At 40.5% G+C, this 23,501-nt stretch overlaps 1 protein-coding gene across 1 annotated transcript in view; it reads right to left on the bottom strand.

Moving 5' to 3' along the window:
* Positions 1–23,501, bottom strand: part of MYOM1 (myomesin 1) — a 123,737-nt gene that overhangs the window by 81,899 nt on the left and 18,337 nt on the right. Inside the window, exons 4-10 of the mRNA XM_040970565.1 lie at positions 20,545–20,794; positions 19,285–19,442; positions 14,296–14,388; positions 8,723–8,811; positions 8,543–8,599; positions 6,127–6,291; positions 961–1,122 (exon numbers count right to left, since the gene is read on the bottom strand). Coding sequence (XP_040826499.1) covers positions 961–1,122; positions 6,127–6,291; positions 8,543–8,599; positions 8,723–8,811; positions 14,296–14,388; positions 19,285–19,442; positions 20,545–20,794 — 974 coding nt within the window. The remainder of the gene's footprint in view (positions 1–960; positions 1,123–6,126; positions 6,292–8,542; positions 8,600–8,722; positions 8,812–14,295; positions 14,389–19,284; positions 19,443–20,544; positions 20,795–23,501) is intronic.

Raw genomic sequence — 23,501 nt, 5'->3', positions numbered from 1 at the left:
CGTGCTGGCCATTGCTAGCATTCAACATTGGTATAGTATACACTGTAGCGTGTTTCCAATGTCCCTTCTTCCCATTTTCTTTTTCATTTGGTACAAGAACGTCTGAGAAGGGCAAGGAACATTCCAGGCCACCAAGAGGTTACCAACCGCAGTTCCCTCTCTGAGTGAACTATGTGCACCTGCACAGAAGTGACTGAAATGACCTGTATCAGTTAGGAAGGTCAGTGCAAGAATGGTACCTGGGATGCTGAGTGACAACAATAGGCAGAACCATGTGGACCACTGCCTACCTTTGAATTGACCAAAGAGAAAGAATTTTTTTTTCCCATTTTAACAGCCTAGTTCATACTCTAATTAAAGTCCTGGATTCAAAGACTTGTCTAAAGGCTGGCATTTTGGCACATCAGGCTAATCCTATGTCTGTGATGCCAACAGCCGTAGGAGTAACAGTTCAAGTCCTGGGTGTTCTACTTCTGATCCAACTCCTTGCTAATGCCCCCTGGGAAAGAAATGGAAGAACACCTGAGTACTTGGTTCCTGGGCCCCTGCCATCCACATGGGAAACCCAGATGGAGTTTTTGGCTTCTGGTTTTGGCTTAGCCTAGCCCTGGTTGTGGTAGTCACTGGGAAGTGAACCAGTGGATGGAAGATCTCTGTCTCTCTTGCAGACATTTTATCTTTTTAACAAATAAATAAATAAATCTTGAAAAGACTGGCTGATAGCCTAGCTTAATATCTGCCTTTAAAGTACAGAACTGCTCCTCCTTTTGGAGCCTTCATTTCTGCATTTCACACTTAGGAGATGTGATTAATTAATTTTACTAGAAATTAATACACATATTCTGGGGAGTCTAGAAGAATTTTCAAATGACACATCATTATAAAGACATGTTTGAATAGATTGATTTGGCCTCTTTGTTGTAAACATTATGGGATATTCTGCTTTTTACCAGGCCTTACCTCGAACAAAGACATAAGCACTATACTCTTCATAATATTCGCCCATTCGTGCACGAATTGTATAGAGGCCTTCATCTTCTTTGTTGAGGTGAGAAAATGTCAGTGTTGCCCGCTCTCCACTCCAGTGTGTCTGTACCCATTTTGATGGAGAAACAGGTGCTCCTAAAAATATAAAATTATACACATTTACTGATTTTCCCCCTCCATTGCTTTCTTCTATTTCCATTCCCCTTCATTCTTTTCCCTTTTTTGTCTTCCTTTTCTATAATGAGAGCTATTTGATTGTTGGAGGAGGTTCCTGGAGTTTTAAGTCATTCTGCCATGGTTAAATTAGTAAAAACATAAGACCAGAAGTGAGAGAGCCAGAGTCAGGTACAAAGCTTGTAGGGCTCAGTACAAAATTCAGTTGTAAAGTTTCTTGTTCAAAGCCTGGAGAAGTAAAGGTGCTAAACTATCAAGATTTCCCTTTAAAAATATTTTATTGCTTATAAAACATAATGGGGTAATATAACTGCATAGAGAGCAATTTAGAGCTATACTTTTATATAAAATAATAGTTGACCAATTTAATATCCTGGATGATGACATATTTCTGGCTCATTTTTCTTAATTTTAAATACATTTATTAGATTTTCATCATTTATACTTTCAGCAACTTCATGCTAAATCAATATTGAAAGTAACCTTTATTTTGCAGATGCAGGTCCACTGATGAATCTGGGTAATTTTCTATTTGGAGAGAACTCTTTTGGCTAACATACCTGGTACTAGAGCTACTAAGTGTGTTCCACAAACAGTAACAACATTGGAATAATTTTCTGGTAAACTATTTTAAAAAATAAATTTTAGTAACCCAGAACTAATAATTCTTAAAGAAAAAAAATTTCAAAAAGATTTAATTCTGAACCAAGCAGATGGGAGCTTTTTTTCCTCTCTCTTCCTGCCTCTCAAACCAAAAAATAAAGAAAAAAACACATTAAAATTAAAAAAGAATCCATACAAATGAGCTTCAGTTAAGCTTCCATTTAAGTGTAAATTTTTTGCATTTTTTTAGAGTTCCTCTAACCTAATATTAGATGTGATTGTGTATGATTGATATGTAGTTTGGAATGCTGTTAATGCATCTATCATTTTATCTCCAGTTACATGAAGAAAACAGTTTTAAATCTATTTTTGTTGATAACAGGTGTTCCCATCATGCGTAAATATCAGGCCTGTTGCTTGGGAAGCACTTAGCCCACCACCTGTTGTGCTGGAATGCCTATGCCTGCTCATGCTGCCTGTCACTTGGCCTAACTCCACTAATAATGTGCATGCACCATAGTCCCCTTGAACTTCACATGTAAAGCACAAGTTCAAAGAGAAACGGATCATGAATGTCAAGAACACAACAGAGCATTAAACCAAACCGAGATCCTACTAAGATGGGCCTGTGGAACCATCTTAGTAGGATGTGCAGGTCCAACGAACAAGTCAGCACTGCTAGTCAAGACTCTCATTAGTGAATTATCCAGACAGTCACTGAAACTCACTGAGCATCATTATTGCTTGTTTGTAATGAATAATGTTGGACTATCATAGGATCCCTTATAGAAAATGCTAAAAAGCATCATAAGTAGCTATTTTTCTTTCCATATTTTCTCAAAATGTATACAATTTTTTTTAAAAAAAAGATTGTTTATTTGAACAGCAGAGTTACAAAGGGAGAAAGAAATCTTGCATCAGCTGATTCACTCCCAAAATGGCCACAACAGACAGAGCTGAGCCAGTCCAGAGCCAGGAGCCAGCAGTTTCTTTCAGCTCTCCCATGTGGGTGTAGAGAAGCAATGACTGGGGCCATCCTCTGCCAGTGTTTCAGGCTCATGAGCAAGGAGACAGTTCACAAATGGAGCAGCCAAAACTTAAATCAGAACTTTTTTTTAAAGGATAGAATAAGTTTTTATTTATAGTGTTATAGTAAAGAGGGAAGCCTTAACTTGGAAGACAGTATGTTCAATATACTTCTTATTTCCATGGAATGGAATCAAACATGAACTGAGACTACTGAGTATACTCTAGAAATCAGCAAATGCTGAAAATAGAGTAGGAAAGAAACAAAGGAATGAGACCTAAACACACAAAGCCCTTTCCTTGGACCTGCTGACCGCAGCCAGAACCAGGGCTGGGTCACACAGTGGAGACCGACCAGAACAGCAGGAAACAGAGTAGGCAAGGGGCAAGGAGGGGAGGGAGGCTGCACTCAAGCATGGGTTTAGCACCAGGTAAATCTCTCTTGGTATTTACATACAAAATCAACCGGCTCTATTCTTGCACTGCAGGCCACTACCCAACCCACTGTGCCACAGTGTCGGTTCCCAAATTTTAAGTGTGTTATAATCCAATCTTCCCTAAGAATTAACCTGGTAAAGACTTTAAGACAAATTTAAAAGGAGATGACAGTCTATTTGTGGCTGTCAGCAACATTTCCTCTATCAGCGAGGCCCTCTGGCATGGGACTCACAGATGAATATGTACCAGGATGAAAGTTCAATGTCTCAAATTCAGTTGTTTTTCATTATCTAGGCTAAAGAGATACAGAGAAGTCAGAGAAAGTGCAAAGTTTCCCTTGTGGCTTTTTTCTACTAAGTCTCACATTTCAGGATGCAGGAGGCATAGGATAATGAGAAGAACTGGGGTGGAGGGAGTTCAAGAGGTATAGGGCAGCAGTTTAAGCTTGTACCCCATACTGGACACTCTGTGCTCTGGCTCCCTGCTAATGCACAGGGAGAATGCCAATAACCGCTCCTTAGGTCAGAGACCCAGCTGGAGTTTCTGGCTCCTGCTCCCCAGCTGTTGAGGGCATTTGGTCAGTGAACAAGAAGACAGAAGATATCCCATTCTATCTGACTCCCCCTCTCTGTTATTCTTTCAAATAAATTAATGAATTAATAGGCAAATAAATAAATAAATACATTTTAAAGCAGAAGAAACCTCAGGCCTCATTGGAATGTACACCATGGAGTCTGGAGGTCTCATCTGGCCAGAATTTGGTTGTGTGAGTCGGAGCAACCCCTTTTCTCTCCAGTTTTAATGTCAGGGTCTATTGGATAAATAATCTGATAGGGAAACAGTATGCTTGAATGTAAGATTTAAACATTGTTTTAGAAATGACAATATTTCTTAAATACTTCAGCTAATCTTGTTCTGATAGCTTTTTTCCCCATTTGATCTGGAATATCACCTAGACTAAACAGACTTTATCTCAAACGGGATGAAAAAAAAGGGAAATAAAATCCTTATTTCTTTCTTACAAAAAATCAACACAATCCTTTAGAAGCAGAGTCAGGCATAATATATGTGATTTGAAGCCAGAGTCAGAAGAACTGAGAGTAGTTGGATTTTCTTTCACCAGTGTTAGCTATAATACGATGGACTCTATCATCTATTTCATGCCCTGAAAGAATATCAGTGTAGTTCAAGCAGAATGACTGTAAGTAATTTCAAAATCATAAAGAGCCTTTAACAATCTCAAGCAAAACTTCCAAGGTCTGAATTTCCTGTTCACAGTACTAGGAGGATTTTATTGCTTCATAAATGTATATGTATTATTTTTCTTCTTTTATTTCTTTTTTGTTTTTTATGTATATATGTATGTATGTATATGTATACATGTATACATACATACACATACACATTTATAGGTTTCATACAACTTCTTTGATAGAAATGATAAGCCAATGAGAAATGGTACTTTACCCAATAATATTCACTTACAAAATAAATAATTGTTCTAAAATAATTATTTCTCATATTACTTGGTGATAAAACATTATCTTGAGATCTGTGTAATGTCTCACTGGTATGTGGATACTTTTCTGTCTTGCTCCTAAGCGTGTGGCTCAGTAAGTAGAATGGGCCATTCCAAACACCCACAAGCATCAGTTCATCTTCATAGGAGCTGCTGGCCAGGCAAAAATAGAGAGCAGTGTGTTGGCGAGTCCACTGTCAGTCTGATGGGTCTTGTTGAAAATCTTCTTTTTAGGGTAGCACAATGGTTCAACTGGCTAATCTTCCACCTCCATATTCTGGCAGTTCCTGTGGACACAAGTTTGTTTTCCGACTGCTCTACTTCTTCCCTTCCAGCTCCCAGCTTGTGTCCTGGGAAAGCAGTGGAGGATAATCCAAAGCCTTGGGACCCTGCACCTAAGTGGGAGACCCAGAAGAAGCTCCTGGCTCCTGGCTTCAGATTAGCTTAGCTCTGGTCATTGCTGCCATTTGGGAAAGAAACCGATGGATGGAAGATCTTTCTGTCTCTTTCTATGTGTAAATCTACCTTTCCAATAAAAAATAAATGCTTTTAAGAAATAAAATACTATCTTCACAAATATCTTATGTTGCTATTTTTAAAAGAGAGACCGAATAAATCTTCTAACTAGTGGTCCACTACCCAGATGCCTGTAACAGCTAGAACTGGACAATTCTGAAGTCAGGAACTAGTAACTCCACCTTTATCTCTCACACGGGTAGCAGAGACTCAAATGTTTGGGCCATCACCTGCTGCCTCCCAGGCTGTGTGCATTAGCAGGAAGTTGGGGAGCTGGCATTGTGATACAGTACATTAAGCTTCCACATGCAATGTCCAGCATCCCCTATGGGCACTAGTTTCAGGCCCAGCTGCTCTACTTCCAATACAACTCCCCACTAATGTGAATGGGAAAGCAACAGAAAATGGTCCAAGTTCTTGGGCACCCAAGAAGAAGCTCCTGGCTTCTTCCAGCCCAGCTCTATTTGTCCTGGCAATGCCATTTGGGAGGTGATGAGCAGATGAAAGATATTCTCTCTCTCTCCCTTCCTCTCCCTCTTTCCCCACCCTGCCCACACCACCCACCTCATCCTTCTCTTTGTAATTCAGCTTTTCAAATATACAGACTGAAAGTTGGGTTGGAAGCAGAGGCAACTCGTTTCCAAGCACTTTAACATGGGTTGGGACTTAACTAGCTCCCCCACCTGTCCCCTCCCTCCCTGTCAAAAGGACCCAATGTCACTACTTTGATAAATATGTAAAAATTATTTAAGTAGATAGTGGGTGTTCCCTTCTAATTAAAGATTGTCGGCTCTAATGAACACGTCTGATCTACAACCTTCTGAGATAAAGACTCTAAGTAGGAATTCATCACAGAGACTCACCATTTCTGTACCACTGGATCTCTGGTTGGAATTGTTTGATTTCAGGCGTGATAACTACACGGCAGCCCAGACTCATTGTCTCTCCCTCTCTCCCAAAAGACACATCAAACTTGTCATCAAAATGGATATCAAACTTGGATGCATAACCATAAGGGGTTACAGCAACTGAGCATACAAATAAAACAAAACAAGTAGCAGCCATTTATTTTCTCATCAAAGGGACATGTACGTTTTAACAAACACAGGCAGAAAGCAGCTGCAACAAAGATTGATTAAAAATCAATTATATTTGGGTTAAAAAATCAAGTTTTACTTTAAATTTGTATGAGAATGTTTGCTTCATGACTCTTGAAAATAAAGTGTTTATTTTAATTACTCTATTAAATATAATTTAAATGGTCACAAGTAATGTCTTAAATATAAATTGATGCCATATTTAACCTGGACTTAAGAAAACAACTACAATATGTGAATCTTTCAGATTTTAGATTTTTTAATTAATTTACATTGTAAATTTTAACTTAGTTTAAGTTTGTATTCTCAGGAAAAAAATAGCCATGTAAATGTCTTATAAACACAGAATTTTCAGTAAGCTAACAATCTGAAGAAAACTTACCAATTAACTTTTTTTTAACTTAAGTTAAAAACCTAACAATCTGAAAAGAAAATGTGATTTGAAGGCAAGGAAAAAGTTTAACTATTACTAGTTTTAAGAGATTATAAAAAAAAGAGATTATTCATAGAGATACTTACAGATTAAATTTACAGAAATATTTATAGATTGAATTCTTGTATCATCAACTTTTTTCTCAAGGGGTTTAAGAAAATAATGTCCATTTATTGAGATGACATGTTGTGCATATGTTATACTAAATGATACGCATATGTACCAACAGTATGTGACGACAGCGTATATTGACCGCTTGTGTATTGATCTAGAGTGCACCGTTGGATTCCAGGCACTTCACAGCTGAAATGTCGGCCTCTGTGAGGCAATGACTCCACAGCACAGACAGTTTTCTCTTTTAGATTGGAACATGCCAGTTTACAAAGCTAATATACAGCTAATGGCAAGACTTCACAGACATTATATAAATTTAAAATTCAAAACCATTTCTTACCAACTCCAAAATTCATGTTCTTTCCCTCTTAAGTCTCTTTCCCTAAGACCCCTCAGTATTAAGTGGAAAATACAATCTTACATTTATTAAGTTCAACTTTTCCTAAATACTCTTGCAGGTTTTTGATAGCTATGAACTCAGGTAAGCTCCTCAACAATCTCAGTGGGTCAGGGTATGATCTCCATTTTACAGAAGAGCAAATGCGTACACCTGCAGCCTCATTCTTGGCCATACTTGTGGATAGAGCCAGGTTCACACCAACAAGCTGTTTTCAAAAGCTGTGTGCTCTCACCCAAGACACTGCACTGCCTTGTCAAACCTTGGCTTGTAAGCTAGACTGACAAAGGCAGGAAGTGGACCAATTGATTCAGATGTCATATATTACAGTTGCTTTACATAGAAGGAGGAAGATGGAGACACACGGATGCAAAATGGCCAATGAATGAACTGGATGCATTCAGAGGGTAAGAACTATTCAACAGATCGGTCCTGGGACATTACAATCTCAGAATTTCAGACTGTTCTAGCTCAGTATGAGTCAAGTGATGGGACATTTGAGATGTGCTCCTTCTTTGTTTCCACCTGAAAATTACTCCTGTCTGGAACTGATGCCAATGATTCCAACTTGGAATCTTAAAGTGAAGAGCCATTCCATCAGGTCAATGGAGTTAGGTTGCTTACAGACATCAACAAGCCAGTGAGGTGAAAAACTTGCCCATGAGAAAGTATCTTCACCAAATATTTTCTAAACTGCAACTTATTTTTTAATGTTTGGAAAATAAATCAGGGTTTAACTGTCTTTTGCACTCTAGCCATTGTAGGATTGTAATTATTTCTGCAACTAAAAATTTTTTACATTACTACTTCCCATGAAAAAGAAGTCCGATTTGGACTGATACTTCAATACATTTAGACTTCATTTAAAAATAATACTTTATAAATTAATGTATTTAGTCATTCATTATGAAATACCTGCTCTATGTCAGGTAATGGGAGTTTTGGAGATAAAAGGTCCAGTCTCTCCTTTAGTAACAAAATAATGTAAAAAATAAAACTAACTATAGATACCTACTATATCCATACAACATTCTAAGAAGCATTTATTTCAGTGTCATAGAACAGCTTATTACGCCATATAAAGATGACATTACATCAATAGATGAGGATACAAAATTCATGGAAAATAGGATTAAAATATGTTTAAAAGATTAAAAGATCTTGAATTCCATGCCTAGTTTTTTCATAATACGCATTTCCACGAACTTTTAGAGGACCTGTTATATTTTTGAACTTACAGCTGAGAGGCATGGTGGTAGCATGCAAGCGCATCCCATCAAACTCTCCCTTATATCCTAGAAAAGAAAACAGAAATGCAGGTGAACTGCTTTGTGGTGCTTTGTGGTGGATCGATTATTTTAGCCATGGGAAGAAATTTTAATGCAGCATTTTGAATGGAACAAATCCAACGAACGTACTCTTTACCACAATAGATGCATATGCTGAAAGTTCTCCTTTAACATTCATCGCCGAGGCCCGGTACTGAGCTGTGTCTTCAAAATCACACCTGAAAGAGCAGATGGAGAGAGGTGGCCATTGCGGGCAAAGCCCTTGTACTCCTGGCTGGCTGTTCTGTCGGGGAGCTCTTTGCTCACCTGGCACCCTGAAGACCCGTGGCTAACACAAGGTTCTTAGTGTCTCTGAAGGAAGCTACTGTCCCTGCTCCAACCACCTGATCTACAATCGGCCAAACTGATCTGCGGCAAGTTGATGCCAGCAGCACAGCACCATAGGCTCCTGCGACCCTAACCTTTTTCACATGTTGAAAAAGAAAAACATCAACACATCTAAGCACATGAAGTGAAGCGTGAACAACATTATGATAAATGTGGCTAAGATGACTGAGAGGAGAAAATGCCTCCTCACGTTCCTTTGCAGCAGGTAGCCACCGGCAGACACACTGGAGAGCATAGCCTCCCTGCCCTCAGGCACAGGTCTAAGTCCAGGAGCAACAAGTTTCAGGAACACGAACAAAATAGCTCTTCCCACAGCCTCCCTGGTCTTAGGTATGTGGTTAAGTGTCCCAGTTTCACAGCACAAATAAGTTATTTATGCTTCGATTCTACTGCCACTCACGCTGCACTTGCAGTTTCAGTTGATAGCACACTATAACAAGAGCCATTTGGATGTTCTTATAAGTTACTGCAAATTACAGAAACTTGCAACGTGATTTAAAAACAGAATTAAGGAGAGACTGATGTCACAGAAGGACGAACAGGCTAAGATTCCAGAGTGATTTACTTAGTGTGTCTTCACACCAATTCTCTGAATTTGTCATTGTTCATTACGGTTTTGTTTCATTTGTTACAAACTTTTTGCTTGCTGAAAATTTACAAATATCAATAGAACCCCAGGAAGGCAAACATTATTGTCTTTAGTATACCTATTGAGCTTTGAAAGCAATCATTTGGCCAGATGCCCCAACAAAATGAGTTACTGGGGCCTGGCCTGGTAACCTAGTGGCTAAAATACTCGTCTTGTACGTGCCAGGATCCCAGTGGGCACTGGTTTGTGTCCCCGCTGCTATACTTTCCTTTTAGCTGCCTGCTTGTGGCATGGAAAAGTAGTCAAGAACAGCCCAAAGCCTTGGACACTATATCCATGTGCAGACCCGGAAGAAGCTCCTGGCCCTGGCTTCGGATTGGCCTAGCTCCAGTTGTTGCAACTGTTTGGGGGAGTGAAATAGCAGATGGAAGATCTTTGTCTCTCCTTCTTTCTATACATCAGACTTTCCAATTAAAAAAAAAAAAAGCTTTTTTAAAAGATTATTTTTATTGCAAATTGAGATACATAGAGAGGAAGAGAGACAAAGATCTTCCATCCAATGAGTCACTCCCCAAGTGGCCATAATGGCCGGAACCGAGCTGATCTGAAGCCAGGAGCCAGGAGTCTCTTCTGGGTTTTCTACATGGGTGCAAGGTCCCAAGGCTTTGGGCAGTTTAGCTGGATAGAAAATGGGGCTGCTGGGATTAGAACTGGTGCCCTTATGGGATCCTGGTGCATTCAAGGCAAGGACTTTAGCTGCTAGGCCACTGTGCCAGGCCCTACATAAATAAATCTTAGAAGAAAAAAAGCAAAGACAAACAAAACAAAAACAACCCACTGACAGAAGTGCTTGACTCGAGGTCAGGGTCAGTGCTTAGTGAATGCCACAGGAACCAGGATTCTGTCTGAAGCCATGTGCAAAGCCTCTGATCTGGGTTCTTGAGAAGACTAAAAGCTGTTTGAGAATAGGCATTTAAGAATCTGACATTTCAGGCTGCCTTTGTTAGTTCTGAACTGAAAATGGTGGGAACACACTTAGTTTTTCACCCACATAATTAGGGTTATGGTTCAAATGATCTTGAGAAACGTGCTAAACCTTTGATGATGATATAGTCTATTTTTTCAAATTTTGCTTTTGACTTTGCTTTACCCTAAACATTCCACTGTTCATCCCTGTCTTGTACACGTATGGAGATTGACAGGGCACATAGATCTCATCAGTGCTTAAATAGCTGCAGAAAAAGAACCATACCTTTAATTCCAGTCTAATTTCAAGTGATATGCTATGACCAAAACTAAGCTGATCCAAGAATGCAGCTAGGTCATGCAGTCTGGGTCAGAGCAATGACTAGCACATGCAAGGTCTGAGGCTGGGAGTGGGCCTGGTAGGGAGCTAAGGAGATACACCTGCTTGGTTGCAGTTCCTACTGGTGAGCACAAGAGCAGACTTGGCTGAACATGGTTGTAACATCCTTCAGTGTGTGGGGGGGTTGGGTCTGGGGGTGTGCAGGACTGGGCTAGACTCCAGAACCCACTGGCACTCATGAGAGTCAAAGTGGATATGGGGGGCAAGCTGAGCTAGGTTTCAGCACCTACTGATCTACTTGAGAACTGGGTCTTGGGGTGGGCCAGGCAGTACTGGACTGTAGCACCCTTTGGAGAGAGCGGGAATGGGTGTGGGCTGGTCCCACAAGGCCGCAGTATCCAACAGTAAAGTTCGGGACTGAAGGTGGGCCAAGTCAAGCTGAGCCAAATACCCATTGATGTGCATGAGATCTGTGATTGGAAGCTGGTCTGAGAGGAGAGCTTAGTGAACTCTCCTGCTAAGATGCAGCCCTGGCTGGTGAGTGTGAGAACCGAGGCTGAGGCAGTTTAGGACAGGCTAGGCTACAATACTCATCAGCATACATGTGGGTCAAGTATTGGGGGTAGGCTGGGCTGGGTCAGCCTGTAACACTCACTGGCAAGTATAGGAGTCAGAATGGAATATAGACCAGGCTGAGTTCGGCCACAATACCAGCCAGTTCACACTTGGCTAGGGTAGATTGCACCTGCCAGCCAGTGAATGCTGAAGCAAGACAGGCCATGCTGAACTGGGCCGCAGCACCCACCAGCACACGCAAGACCCTAGGCTGGGAGTAAGCCTGTTGAGAAGACTGCTGATGCCCCCACTAGGCCACTGCATCCTTTGGGGAGAGTGAGAGCTAGGAATGGGGGAAGTTCCGGTTGGACATGGCTATTGTGAGTCTGTATGTGAGCTGAATTTAGGCTGGGCCAGGCTAGGCCAGGCCACTGCATCTGATGGCACATGCAAGAGCCAGGATAAATGCCAACTGGCCAGGCTTTGTTGCAGCATCTGCTGCTAGGTGCTGGGACAGGATGCAAGTCATGTCAGACTGGACTGCAGTAACCCCTGGAAAGTGCAAGATCTGGGACTGGGAGTGGGCTTAGCAGAGAAACCGGGAGCACTCCTCTGCCGGGCTGCAGCCCCCACTGGTGGGCATGAAAACCAGGGCAGCATGTGGGCTGGGCTGGACATGGCAGCAACACCAATGGGCATATGTGTAGACTAGATCATGCGATAGGGTGGGCTGAGCTAAGCTGCTACACCTATAGGTGTATATGGGAGCCCGACTGAGATGTGCCATGGACTGGACTGCCCTGCTATACGACCTGGTACTTGCAGGAACCAGGGCTTGGGATGGGTTTGGTGGGGTTATTGGGGGGGTTCACCAAACTAGGCTGCAGTTCCCAATGATATGCATAAAGGCCAGGTATGTGGCATAGGGAGTTAGGCTGGGCTGCAGCATCCATAGGTTTGCACAGGACACGAGGCTAGAGATAGAACTGACCAGGCAACTACAATCACCAGTGTGTGCACAGGTTGATGCAAGTCACGGACTTAACCCTGTACTGGCTGGCACATGCAAAAGTCAGGTCAGTCTACTGTACATGCTGGCAGGCACCAAAAATCAGGGGTGAGGGCTGGCCCAGTGTGGGTTACTGGGAATTGCTCTGACTGGGCAGCAGCTCCTGCTGGTGTATGTGAAAGCTGAGTGTGTGGTGGGCAGGGTTGGGCTTGCCCATAGTACCCATTGGTTTGCGTAAAGATGGAACTGGAGATAGATCTGATCTAGCAATTGCAACTACCAGTATGTGTGTAGGCTGTTTTGGGTGACAGACTGAGTTGGAACCCATACTGACAAGTACACATGAGTCAGATCTAGGATCACATCAGATGAGGTTTCTTTGGGGATCCTCCCCCCAACTAAAACTGCTGGACTCAGAACTCAGCCATGGGGAGAATGGCAGGACCTGTGGTCTGACTGTGGAGTGCATGTGTCAGAACTTGACCTCCTCTGTGGCTTAGATGAAGCAGTGGACAGATACCCAAATCACATGGAGGAAATGGCAGTCCACTGGGGCCTGCAGAAGTCATCTTGGTACTATAGCAGAGGAAGGAGGACAGAACAAAATGATCAACTACCCCAGACAAGTGTTGACAGTAAACTTCTGGGATAATGAAGACTCAGCCAATGGACCTTGGAAATATTTCCTCATCTTTGGATCAGTGAGACAACAGCATTTCAGTCATCGAAATCCCTTGAGCAGAACTCTTGGAGGATGTTCTACATCGGGGACCCTGGGATGACAGCAGGTGGCCATTCCCCATCCCCAGGTACTGAGGTGGCTGGGAGGCTGGGTGTGGCTTCCCCTTTTCTCCCAGATGTCAGGAGCCATGTACTATAGCCACACTGAAGCCATTTTGAATATAGAACTATGGGCCAGTGGAAAACCCCCAGTTGGTTAGATGCTTGGGAAAGAGGTTATGAAACTGGTCACACGCCTAGTTTCAATTATTTCTAGCGATTGTTTCAGAATGTGATTTATGCTGTACCTGCCGACATCCTGTTACTGGTTACCTACACTATTGTTGATATGGTGGTTACTATTGTTGATATGGTGGCTGCTCAGGAGCAATTGGTGTTGAGGCCATGGCTTGCGTCCCAGTTTCTCCTTTCCTCCCTGAGCCTTAGTTACTGAAGAATATAAAAACCCTCAGTTGAAATCAATAAAATGACAGCTTGATCAGACATACTGTCTTGCTGTCCATTCTTTGTGTCTCTTGTCTCTTCATTCTCTCCTATGTTGGTTGTGACCCCCATTGACTGTACTGCTGGATGGGACACCCAGACACAGGACGAAGGAAAGAAAAATTTGGAAACAATGGTCTTACCTACTTTCCCTTAATCCTCAACCTTTCCCACCCTAAGAAACTATGTAAACTATGTAAACATCATCAAAAATAAAATAAAGGCTGGGACAAGCCAGGAGCCTGGAACTCAATCTAGGCCTCCCATAAGACGGCAAAGAACAAAATACTTCAGCCATTGTGACCCGTTGCTTTCCAGGCTATAAATTAACAGGATGCTGGAACCTGAAGTGAAGCTGGGCCAACCCAGGCACTCTCATACATGGAATGTGGACATCTTAAGTGGTGTTATTGGGTGTTTTGACTTGTTGGGTTTTGTTGCATTTATACGGGATTGGCTTTTATTTCAAGAGTACAAAAAAAAAAAGTTGGTTTGTTACCTTAAAATAATGCCACTTATTATGATCATGCTGCCTTCAGAACAAGCAAGAAGGTGGTCATTCACTGGAGGGATGAAGCACCATCCTGGTGGGAGGGACTAAGCAAATCACAAGTATATTCACATTCTCTTACTTGTTAATCTCCAGAGTGTGCATTCCGTATCGACTTTCAATAATATACTTCTCAGGGTTGTTATGGACATTTATTGGCACTTGGTTTTTATACCTAGAAGGCAATGAAAACATGATGAAAATAGTTGGAGGTGAGTAACTTCATGGTTAAACACATACGAACATAACTCTTATCCTTGGAGGAATAAGGAATAATCTTCTCTATACAGGCATTGAGGGTATATAGAAGCACCTATTTAGCAAATTCAAATGAGATAAGCTTAAGTTATAAAATGAACTAGCAATGTAAAACCTCCAGAGGAAGTGCTTTTGCCCTCCACTGTAAACTCTCCATGGAGAAGCTCATTATCTGTGTAGGGCTGTGGGTCAGGAGGCAGGGCTCACTGCATCACACTATCATGTCAGCCACAGAGATGGCAGGCTGCCAGAAGGGATGTGCACCCCTATACCACAGACTAGGGACAAGCCAAAGGAGTCACTTATTAGAGATACATAGAATGACTGCTAAGGCCTTCTGCAGACCAGGACACTGCACCTGCAGGCAAGTGAGTCTACTGAGAGGCGTTAGTGGGATTGGACGCCGTACTTGTCCACTGGTGAGGTTCTTCGCACTCAGCAATGAATGTGAAAGCCCAAAAGTAGAGGCTGGGTGGGACTGGCCACTACACCTGTAGACACATAGGTGATCCAGTTGAGGGGACTTAGAGGATCTTCTGGACTCTCTTTTACTAATTTCCAGCTCCTTCAAGATGGGAATGGTACTGGATCCATACTGACTTCTTCCATTTCTGAAGAAGGACGAGTTATGAACAAATCTGAAGCTCTTGGTGTTGACCACATTTGAACAGAATTTTATTGTGTCACAATAGATGAACTGTAGGTTCATATTCATATATATAATTATATAGCTTCAGTAATGTATACTATGTACTTCAGTAATATGTATTACTCTATTCCTTCAGTAATATAATACAACATATTAATTATGTTAATTATATTCATTTTCTGTTTCTATACTAATGATGTATAATATTTAATGTGCTATTATGTATTACACTATATTACCATATAGTATATAAACATATGTTTATATATATATATATATATATTACTGAAGGAAGAGAATTCAATCAAACATACTTCACAATAAAGATTATCTTAATTAGGTTCACCCATAAAAGTGTGTTGAGCTGTTTTGTTTCTTGATTCCCTCAGATGTAAAAATGAAGAGTTAGATTAACTCGAGTCACAGCTATGTGGTTGGCACAGTGGCATTACTTACCCCTCCCCCTGAAGGCACTGCTAGCTGATATTATCCTGCCTGTTGCTAACCCACAAGTGGCCTCAAGCAGCTGTCCCAGGCCAGGGCTCTATGCACACAGGGATATTTGATCTCACACTGCCTGTGAAAAGAAATCTACTGGCCCCTCCTACGTGTGAACAGTCTCCATTTTGCTGACTGATAGGAAAGCATTTGTTCATTGCAAGTTCTTTTTAGTAATTGGTTTAGGTCATTTCACACTTACAAGCTGCCTCTGGCTTGGCATTTCGTGTGCTGGAGGGTTTTTGACAGTTGTTTCAGCATAAGAAGGGCTCATATGACACTACAGGATGTGGTTTGTGCTACTTAACCAAATCACTTAGTACAATTCCGTTTGGTTTGTGATAAAAAATGTTGTTCGTATTCCTACAAAGTTTGAGTTAAAACGTTATCTATAGCTCCCACAATTGCCTAGTGCTGCTTGCCTTCCAATACTACCAACTTAGCACCTTGATGCCTTTCCCCCAGCTAACCATGCACAACTTCTCGAATATGACCACCTGGCGAAGGACATTGGTTTACAATGCACAACACCTTGGCTGAGGAGCTTCAGATGTCAGTGTCAGGAGCTCCTGTGAGAAGCAGTGGAAAGGATTAAGTTAGCAAGTGATTCAGTTCTATTCTCCAAGGAATTTCACCCAGTCAGGTAGTCAGGTGTGGGAGTCACTCAAGATTGGCTGCTCTCAGTAGTTTCAAATCAAAGAAAGAGAAATAAGGGTTTAGGGTCTGCTCTGTAGACACTTCACAGCTTTTTATTTCTGGAAAGTGAAATTCCAAACTAGCCAGTCATCGGCTAATTTCAGAGAGTAACGTATACCCTGGGATTATCTGAGAAAGGCTGAACCCTTGTAAATATTCAGAGGGCCATCATTCTCCTCACCATTTCCAAGTATGACAATACATGAAAAAGTTCATGGAAAAAAATGGAATTAAAAGATGATCTTACCTTGTTGCAAAGCAGTTTTTTCTTAATATGCATTTTCCACAAACCCATGAACTTAGTTCATGAACCTGCAGTATTCTATAATATTTCTAGAACATTCTGCTACCCCAGTAACTTCATTTCTGTGTATAAATCACACACTGAATTTCTCACAGAAATTTCAGTTTAGATGTTCTAACTTTGACTTGAAAAGAGGTTATAGTAAAAGCTCATTTAAATATATGGCAGGTAATATCTTGCATACAAACTCTATAATAATGGAATTCACAAATTTTGTAACTTGAAAAATCACAATTTTCCAAATCTTCAGATTCTCCTTAACTTATATTTGTCATTATCTTGTTCTTACATTTTGAATGACTGTAACGCTTATGACTAATTTGTATATTTGACAGTAACTTTTGGGCCAAAGTAAAGAATTTCAAACCTGTATTGTTCAAATGCTTTCTTTGAAGATCTATGCCAGGATCCAACATATATCTCTGGAAACAACCGTGTCAGTTGAAAGAATGAACAACTGCCACTCACCAATATTGTTTCCCTGTAGGCCAGTTATGATTTTCTTTGACAAATTTAATTTGGCCTTCAGACTGAGAATTCAGTTGAATATACCCACTTTAAAAAGTGTAACATAAAGGCCAGGTAAAATGGTTCAGTAGCTAAATCCGCACCTTGCATGCACCAGGATCCCATATGGGTGCCAGTTTGTCTCTCAACTACTCTACTTCTCATCCCGCTCTCTGCCTGTGGCCTGAGAAAGCAGTCAGGATGGCCCAAAGCCTTGGGATGCTGCACACACATGGGAGATCCGGAAGAAGCTCCTGGCTTCCAGCTTTGGATCAATTCAGCTCCAGCTGTTGTGGCCATTTGGGAGTGAATCATCAGATGAAAGATCTTTTTCTCTGTCTCTCCTCTATGCAAATCTGCCTTTTCAGTAGAAATAAATAAAGCTTTTAAAAAAGGATTTAAAAAGGGCAAAATTAATCCAATTTTCTCCTCTGTTTAGGAGAACTTCTTGTGCCATTGCACCTGCTCCTCTATCAGGATATGCTGTTCTTCAGTTCTTAAATACCCTGCTAGAATTTCTTTATACAAATAAAACAAATATAAACACAAATGCATTTTACTTTCCCTTTTAGGCAGCTACTCTACAAGTTATCATATAAACATGATCAATTAAGTTTAAAAATGGATTTTTCCACATTATACATATTGTTCCTTGCATGTTGGCAATGCCCCCAGCAGGAAGGGCAGTTCACCAACGCACCATGATATTCCAGCAGCAGCCTCTGCTACTAAGTAAGTTTGCTCATCCAAATGCTGCACTGACAGGCTTCTTTTGGTTTTCAGAATGCTTTGGGACCAGGATGGGCTACGCAGCTGTCTCTGCCTTTGGCCTTGACAAGTGACACATGTTCCTGCATCCAGCATTCTCTGGTAAGCTCTAGGTTCCACTTAAACAGATTTGGTTGTTAACTTGGGAATGGTCAAAGAGCAGCTGCTACGTGTTCATTTTATTTGTTAGAGCTCAGAGATTCCCATGACCTAAAGGCACCCAGTGGAAACTTGGAGCAAAACCCTCTTTGGGAAGCCAGGCCCCTGGCACCGAGGCCTTGGAAGGACATGCTCAGCACTTAAGACTGCTACGAGTGGAGGCAGCACAGGCGCACGAAGCATTCCCCCGTACTTAGGCTCTAACACCTCCTGTCAGACCTGGGAAGCTGCAGCTGAGCACCACAGAGGCACCACGGCCAGCTCAGTCATCACCTTAGTTTTTGCTTGGGTTGTGTGCTCCCTGCTCTATTAGGGGAAGAACACTAGAAACTGGATACTTTGTATGACGTTGAAAAGTAAAGTTGAGCTCCAGTTAGTTATTTCTTTTCAGGCAAGAAGCACAGGAAGGTATACTAATTCCATGTAGAAGTCTACACCCAGAGGTGGCTTGACCTTGAAGCAATGAGCTGAAGTTTCAGTGTCCCTCACCAACAGGTCTAGTTTTTACTATTAACATTATGGTTTTTTGGGGGGGGTGGGGCGGGCAGAGGGATGCTTAAAGCCTAAAAGATTAATGTCCCACAAAAACAAACAAGATCTATTTATTGCCACACCCAATTGTCAGTCATCTGCTGACTGGTTATCCATAGTTTCACTTTATCCAAAGGCAAATCTTGCTCTCCCCAGGACAGCTAACTACTTAGTTGTCTTACGGTTCCTTTGCTTGAATGTCTATTTTCTATTCAGCTTGCAAGGCAACGACAAATCTTCTGGCTCATTTCTCCTGGAAGAATTTATGACAAGGAATGGAGCCACCACAACTGGTACTTTGCATGAGACTAGACTAGGTCACCTTCTATGTGCACCGTAAAGCTGTAGGAATTAGAGGAGGCTCTTGCAGTAAAAGAAGAGCTTTCCCATTCTTTCTGGGAACTAAATTTGTCTCCGTGCCTTCACTTCTGCTTGAAGTTAACCCCTAGGACGTAAAAGTCACATGCAAATGAAACCAGAGTTTCGGGACCACTTGGGAGAGAGGTGCAGGCTAATCGCAACTGAAACAATATTTATTTCTGGTTTTGAAGTTAACAGGAATTCTAAGGGGCTACAGTTTGGTCATATACTTTTGGGGAGAAGTTTTTAATCTTTTTGTTTGAGATTTCTCCTTTTCCAGGAAATAAAGTGCAACATATGGAATTTAATATCCGAGAGTAATTTTCATAAAGATACCGTACCATGTGAGACGAGGTTCTGGCCAGCCAGCTACAGAGCAGTGTAATTTTACATTCTCATTCTCCCAAACTGTGTGGGAACGAGGTTTGATGATAAACTCCGGAGCATGGAGAAGATGGTCTTCATTCAACTTTCCATGATAGGCCTCAGTTTCTTCCAACTGAATAAATGAACATATTATCAAAATACTATACATCAAAGTAACTTCTGTGCTAAAACAACAAGTAAAAGCCAAAGTATTTATTTCCTATTTGGAAACTTCCACCTATGGATAAAATGCAGTCTTCTTTCCCTCTTTATAACATTTAACATTCTAAACCTGAACCACATATTTTATTCTCCAAAGTAGATTTGTTATAATTCTTTAGAATCTCGATTTCTTTAAAATTTAAAATTCCATGGATTTTAAAACTATATGTTTGCTTTTCTTTGATTTATGTATTCCTAATTTTTTAATATGTGGACCGACATGTTGGTTCAACTGTCTAATCTTCTGCCTCCATGCATTGCATCTCATATGGGAGCTGATTCATGGCCCAGCTGCTCCACTTCTGATAAAGCTCCCTGCTCGTGGCCTGGGAAAGCAGTAGGGGATGGCCCAAAGCCTTGGAATTGTGCACCCACATGGGAGACCTAGAGGAAGCTCCTGGCCCTGGCTTCGGATCCGTTCAGCTCTGGCTGTTGTGGCATCTTGGGGAGTGAATCAGCAGATGGATTATATTGTATACTATCTCTCCTCACTGTAAATCTGCCTTTCCAGTGAAAAGAAATAAATCTTAAAAATAAATAAATAAAAGTTTATAAATGTGTTGAAAATGTGTATTTACTTAGTTTTATTTGAAAAAGAGAGGCAGAAAGGAGAGAGAGAGGAAGTGGTAATGGGGGAGAGAGAGAAACCATCCACCATTCCTAACAGGCAGGGTTGGAGTAGGATGGAGCCAGAGTCTAGAACTTCCAGAGACCCAGCTCCTCAGAGCATCCTGGCGGCATGCCTCCCTCAGGCTGAATTAACAGAAAGGTGGAGTCAGAAGCCACAGCAGGCAATCTGATGTGGTACACTGGCATCTGAATTGGCATCTTAACTACCGTGAAATAAATGACCCATGCATTCTCCCCTGCCTTTTTTTCCTTCTTACTTAGTTTCATTTCTCCACAAGACCACCTACTTCTTCATTCGTAACAAATTCATCCATTTCTGCATACACACAGCTTGTTCCATGCATTTCCACTTTCATAAGTTACATTTGATCATCTTTTCTTACTGTTTTTTTCAGCGACAGGCGTTCTGCTTTTTCTCGTATTGCAACTTTCCTTGACTTTTTCTCCAGTGTTTCTTCCTCATGGAGGATGGAGGTGGACTGTTTGGATATTGCAGACTGCTTGGAAGTCGCCAGCTGTTTGGAGGTCGTGAGTCTTTCCTCAGCAGCGAGAAGATTCTGCTGGGCTATGTAAGCTGCAGCTTCTTTAATTCTTTCTTCTTCTGTATCTGTGATTCCACTGACATGCATCTGACTAAAACACAATAACATAACATGTGGAGACTTGCATGTGCTGGGCTAACATGCCTACCTTTGCTAAATTCAAAGTACCAGTCCTCAGATATTGTCCTGTACCGAGAAAATCTGACATACAAAATCCTGGTAAGTCAGGAGACGACTTTCCACACACTGAAGTGACCAGTCCCTTAACAAAAAATGATAATAATGACATAACAATCTCTAGTAAGGCCTCAGTCACTTTTCATAAACATTCATCTTATCCCCACACAAACCTTATGAGGTAAACAAGATGTTTGTATTTTAGATAGAGGACAAATGTGACCCAGAGAAGTCAGACAACTTGCCCGGTGTTGTTACTCTGGTTGCCTTTGTAAGTTTACATGTGGTTTAGTTTACAATAAAGGATGAAACTGTGCCATCCTTTTCAAAAAAGATGACATTATAAGATGAAATACAGTTTGTATGCTGTGATACTGATGCAACCATGTGTTTGTTCTGGATTCTACAGCACAGCTGATAGAATGCATTGCACAGCTCTTCATGTATAACTATGTTCTAAATTTACACAAAATCTTTATGCCTGCTGGGTTCCTTTCCAACACAGTAAGGGTTATATATTTATACATATTAGGAGTGAGTACATCCAATATACACTCTTCATTTATGCTTCCATATTGCTCTGATGGGAAGAAATGATCAAACTTACAAGTAAAGTGGTGATATTTGTAGAACTGACTTGCTTCTATTTAAAACTGATGAAGTTGACAAGTGAATAGTAACTCTTTAAAGAGTGCTATGCTGAGTATAATAACTTATGACAGAATCTGTGCAGTGATTTGTTATTAGTTGGTAAAATATTTGGCTTATTTAATTTCCTTCAATGTCTTTGTTAGCAATCACACGAAGCTTCATTGAGAGAGTATATTAACACTACTGAAGATTCCCTTTAAATGAATCTCCTTAGATCGAAGTCAGAATTGTACATCTGATTTTTCAAAATTTAAGCAAATACTGTCATTTTGTTTAACTAGCACCTGATTCTCCACAGTTTGTTAAGGAATAGAACTCAACATTTGTCTAGGTTTGAAATTTCTCATGGAATACTAAAACATCACTAGACAAGGTTTTGCTTCTGACTAAACCTGACTAAACTCAATGATTTATAACTCTTTTTCTCTGTATCCCCAAATATTTATAATGCATTACATACAATGTAAGTTAGTGATGCTAATATATACACTATAATTTCGTGGGGGCACAGGAAGACATGGAATATTTTTAGATTAGTGTCCTGACATAAATACCTCTCATCTTTTACAAATGAGACAAGAAGTGGATTAATACAACACAAACTATTAGAAAACTATTTAGAACTCTCCACAGAAATGAATATAGAAGATTTGAAAGGAGTCTTGTGACGTGATTTAGTTTGTATAATAAAAGATGTTTTAGACCAAGCTGGGACAAAAATCCTATGTGAGAAAACTTCCAACTCTCATTTTCTTACAGTAGACATGCTGACACAGCTAAGAGGGCAGAATAAAGTTACAGAAAAACTAAATCTTGTAAAAAAAAAAAAAGAAGTCGTTATTTCACATGAGAACAGAAACACACTTTAAAATACTTTGAACCAAGGACAACAAGGATATTTTCCTTTATGTAAAGATAAGCATTATTTTTGTGGGGATGAAATGAATGTATGTGAAAAGCACATATATTCTTAAGTCTTGCTATGATCATTATTAATGCTATTTGTTACGGAACAAACCTACTTCTAAAATCTTGATACAAGGGCAAGAATACAATGCTAACATGTTGAAAAAAGTGCATTGTATCAAGTAGACACAATTTCAAACTCCGCCTGTCTCTGACAGTCTCAACTCTAAATCTGTTGTTGCCACCGAGTAAGATTTTCAGGTTTCATGTGAAAGAAATGGGATTCTTTTAAACATAAAATAATTTCAGAGGACATGGACATTGTATTGCCTTGGTCAGTTGTAGATAGGACTTCCAGCTTTTTCACAGAGAGCCAGGTGACTCTCTCAATTCACAGAACTTTGGTTTCCTTAACAAAAACTTGATAGACTAATACCTCACCAGGGTTGCAAGAAAGATTCAGCAAGACTATTTAGATAAAACATCTAGATAGAGTCTCAAAAAAACAACAGGTATTCAACAAATACTCACTTCCTTCCCATCTTTTTAGATTTTGAACAGTGCCAACATCATTGTGAAATATTAATTGCAACATAATAGTAGAATATAGGAGATTAAAACCAAAGGAAATCTGATAAAACCTCAAGGATAAATTTCTACTCCCAGTTTAATTTGCATGTTTTTCTTTTTTATCACAGTCTATTTTGTAAAGTATCGTTTCTTGAGACCAGTCAGGGAAAGACAAGATTGGTGTGGAAAGAGTAGGTAGAAGACATTTAGACCTTGAAGCTTTCTTTTGTGCCCACACAGGAAAAGATAGATGTTGAGCAAGCTGATGCTAAACTGGTATGTTTTTAAAATGATTTTTCTAAACAGAGTGGAGAATTAAAGCAAAAGACCAAGTATTTTACCTCTCTACCTTAGCTATCTCCTATAAATGAATATGAATGTATATTAAACAGCTGCAAAAAGGCTAAGTTTGCACAAGCATACTTAACAATACTTACATGTATTCCTGGAAAATTCACTTTAAATCAGGTATATAAAGACATCAGAGAAAAAGC

Source organism: Ochotona curzoniae, unplaced genomic scaffold (assembly GCF_017591425.1).
Source record: "Ochotona curzoniae isolate NIBS_2020 unplaced genomic scaffold, NIBS_Ocur_1.0 scaffold_4812, whole genome shotgun sequence".
Classification (NCBI taxonomy): Eukaryota; Metazoa; Chordata; class Mammalia; order Lagomorpha; family Ochotonidae; genus Ochotona; species Ochotona curzoniae.
This window is presented reverse-complemented; position numbering and strand designations above follow the sequence as displayed.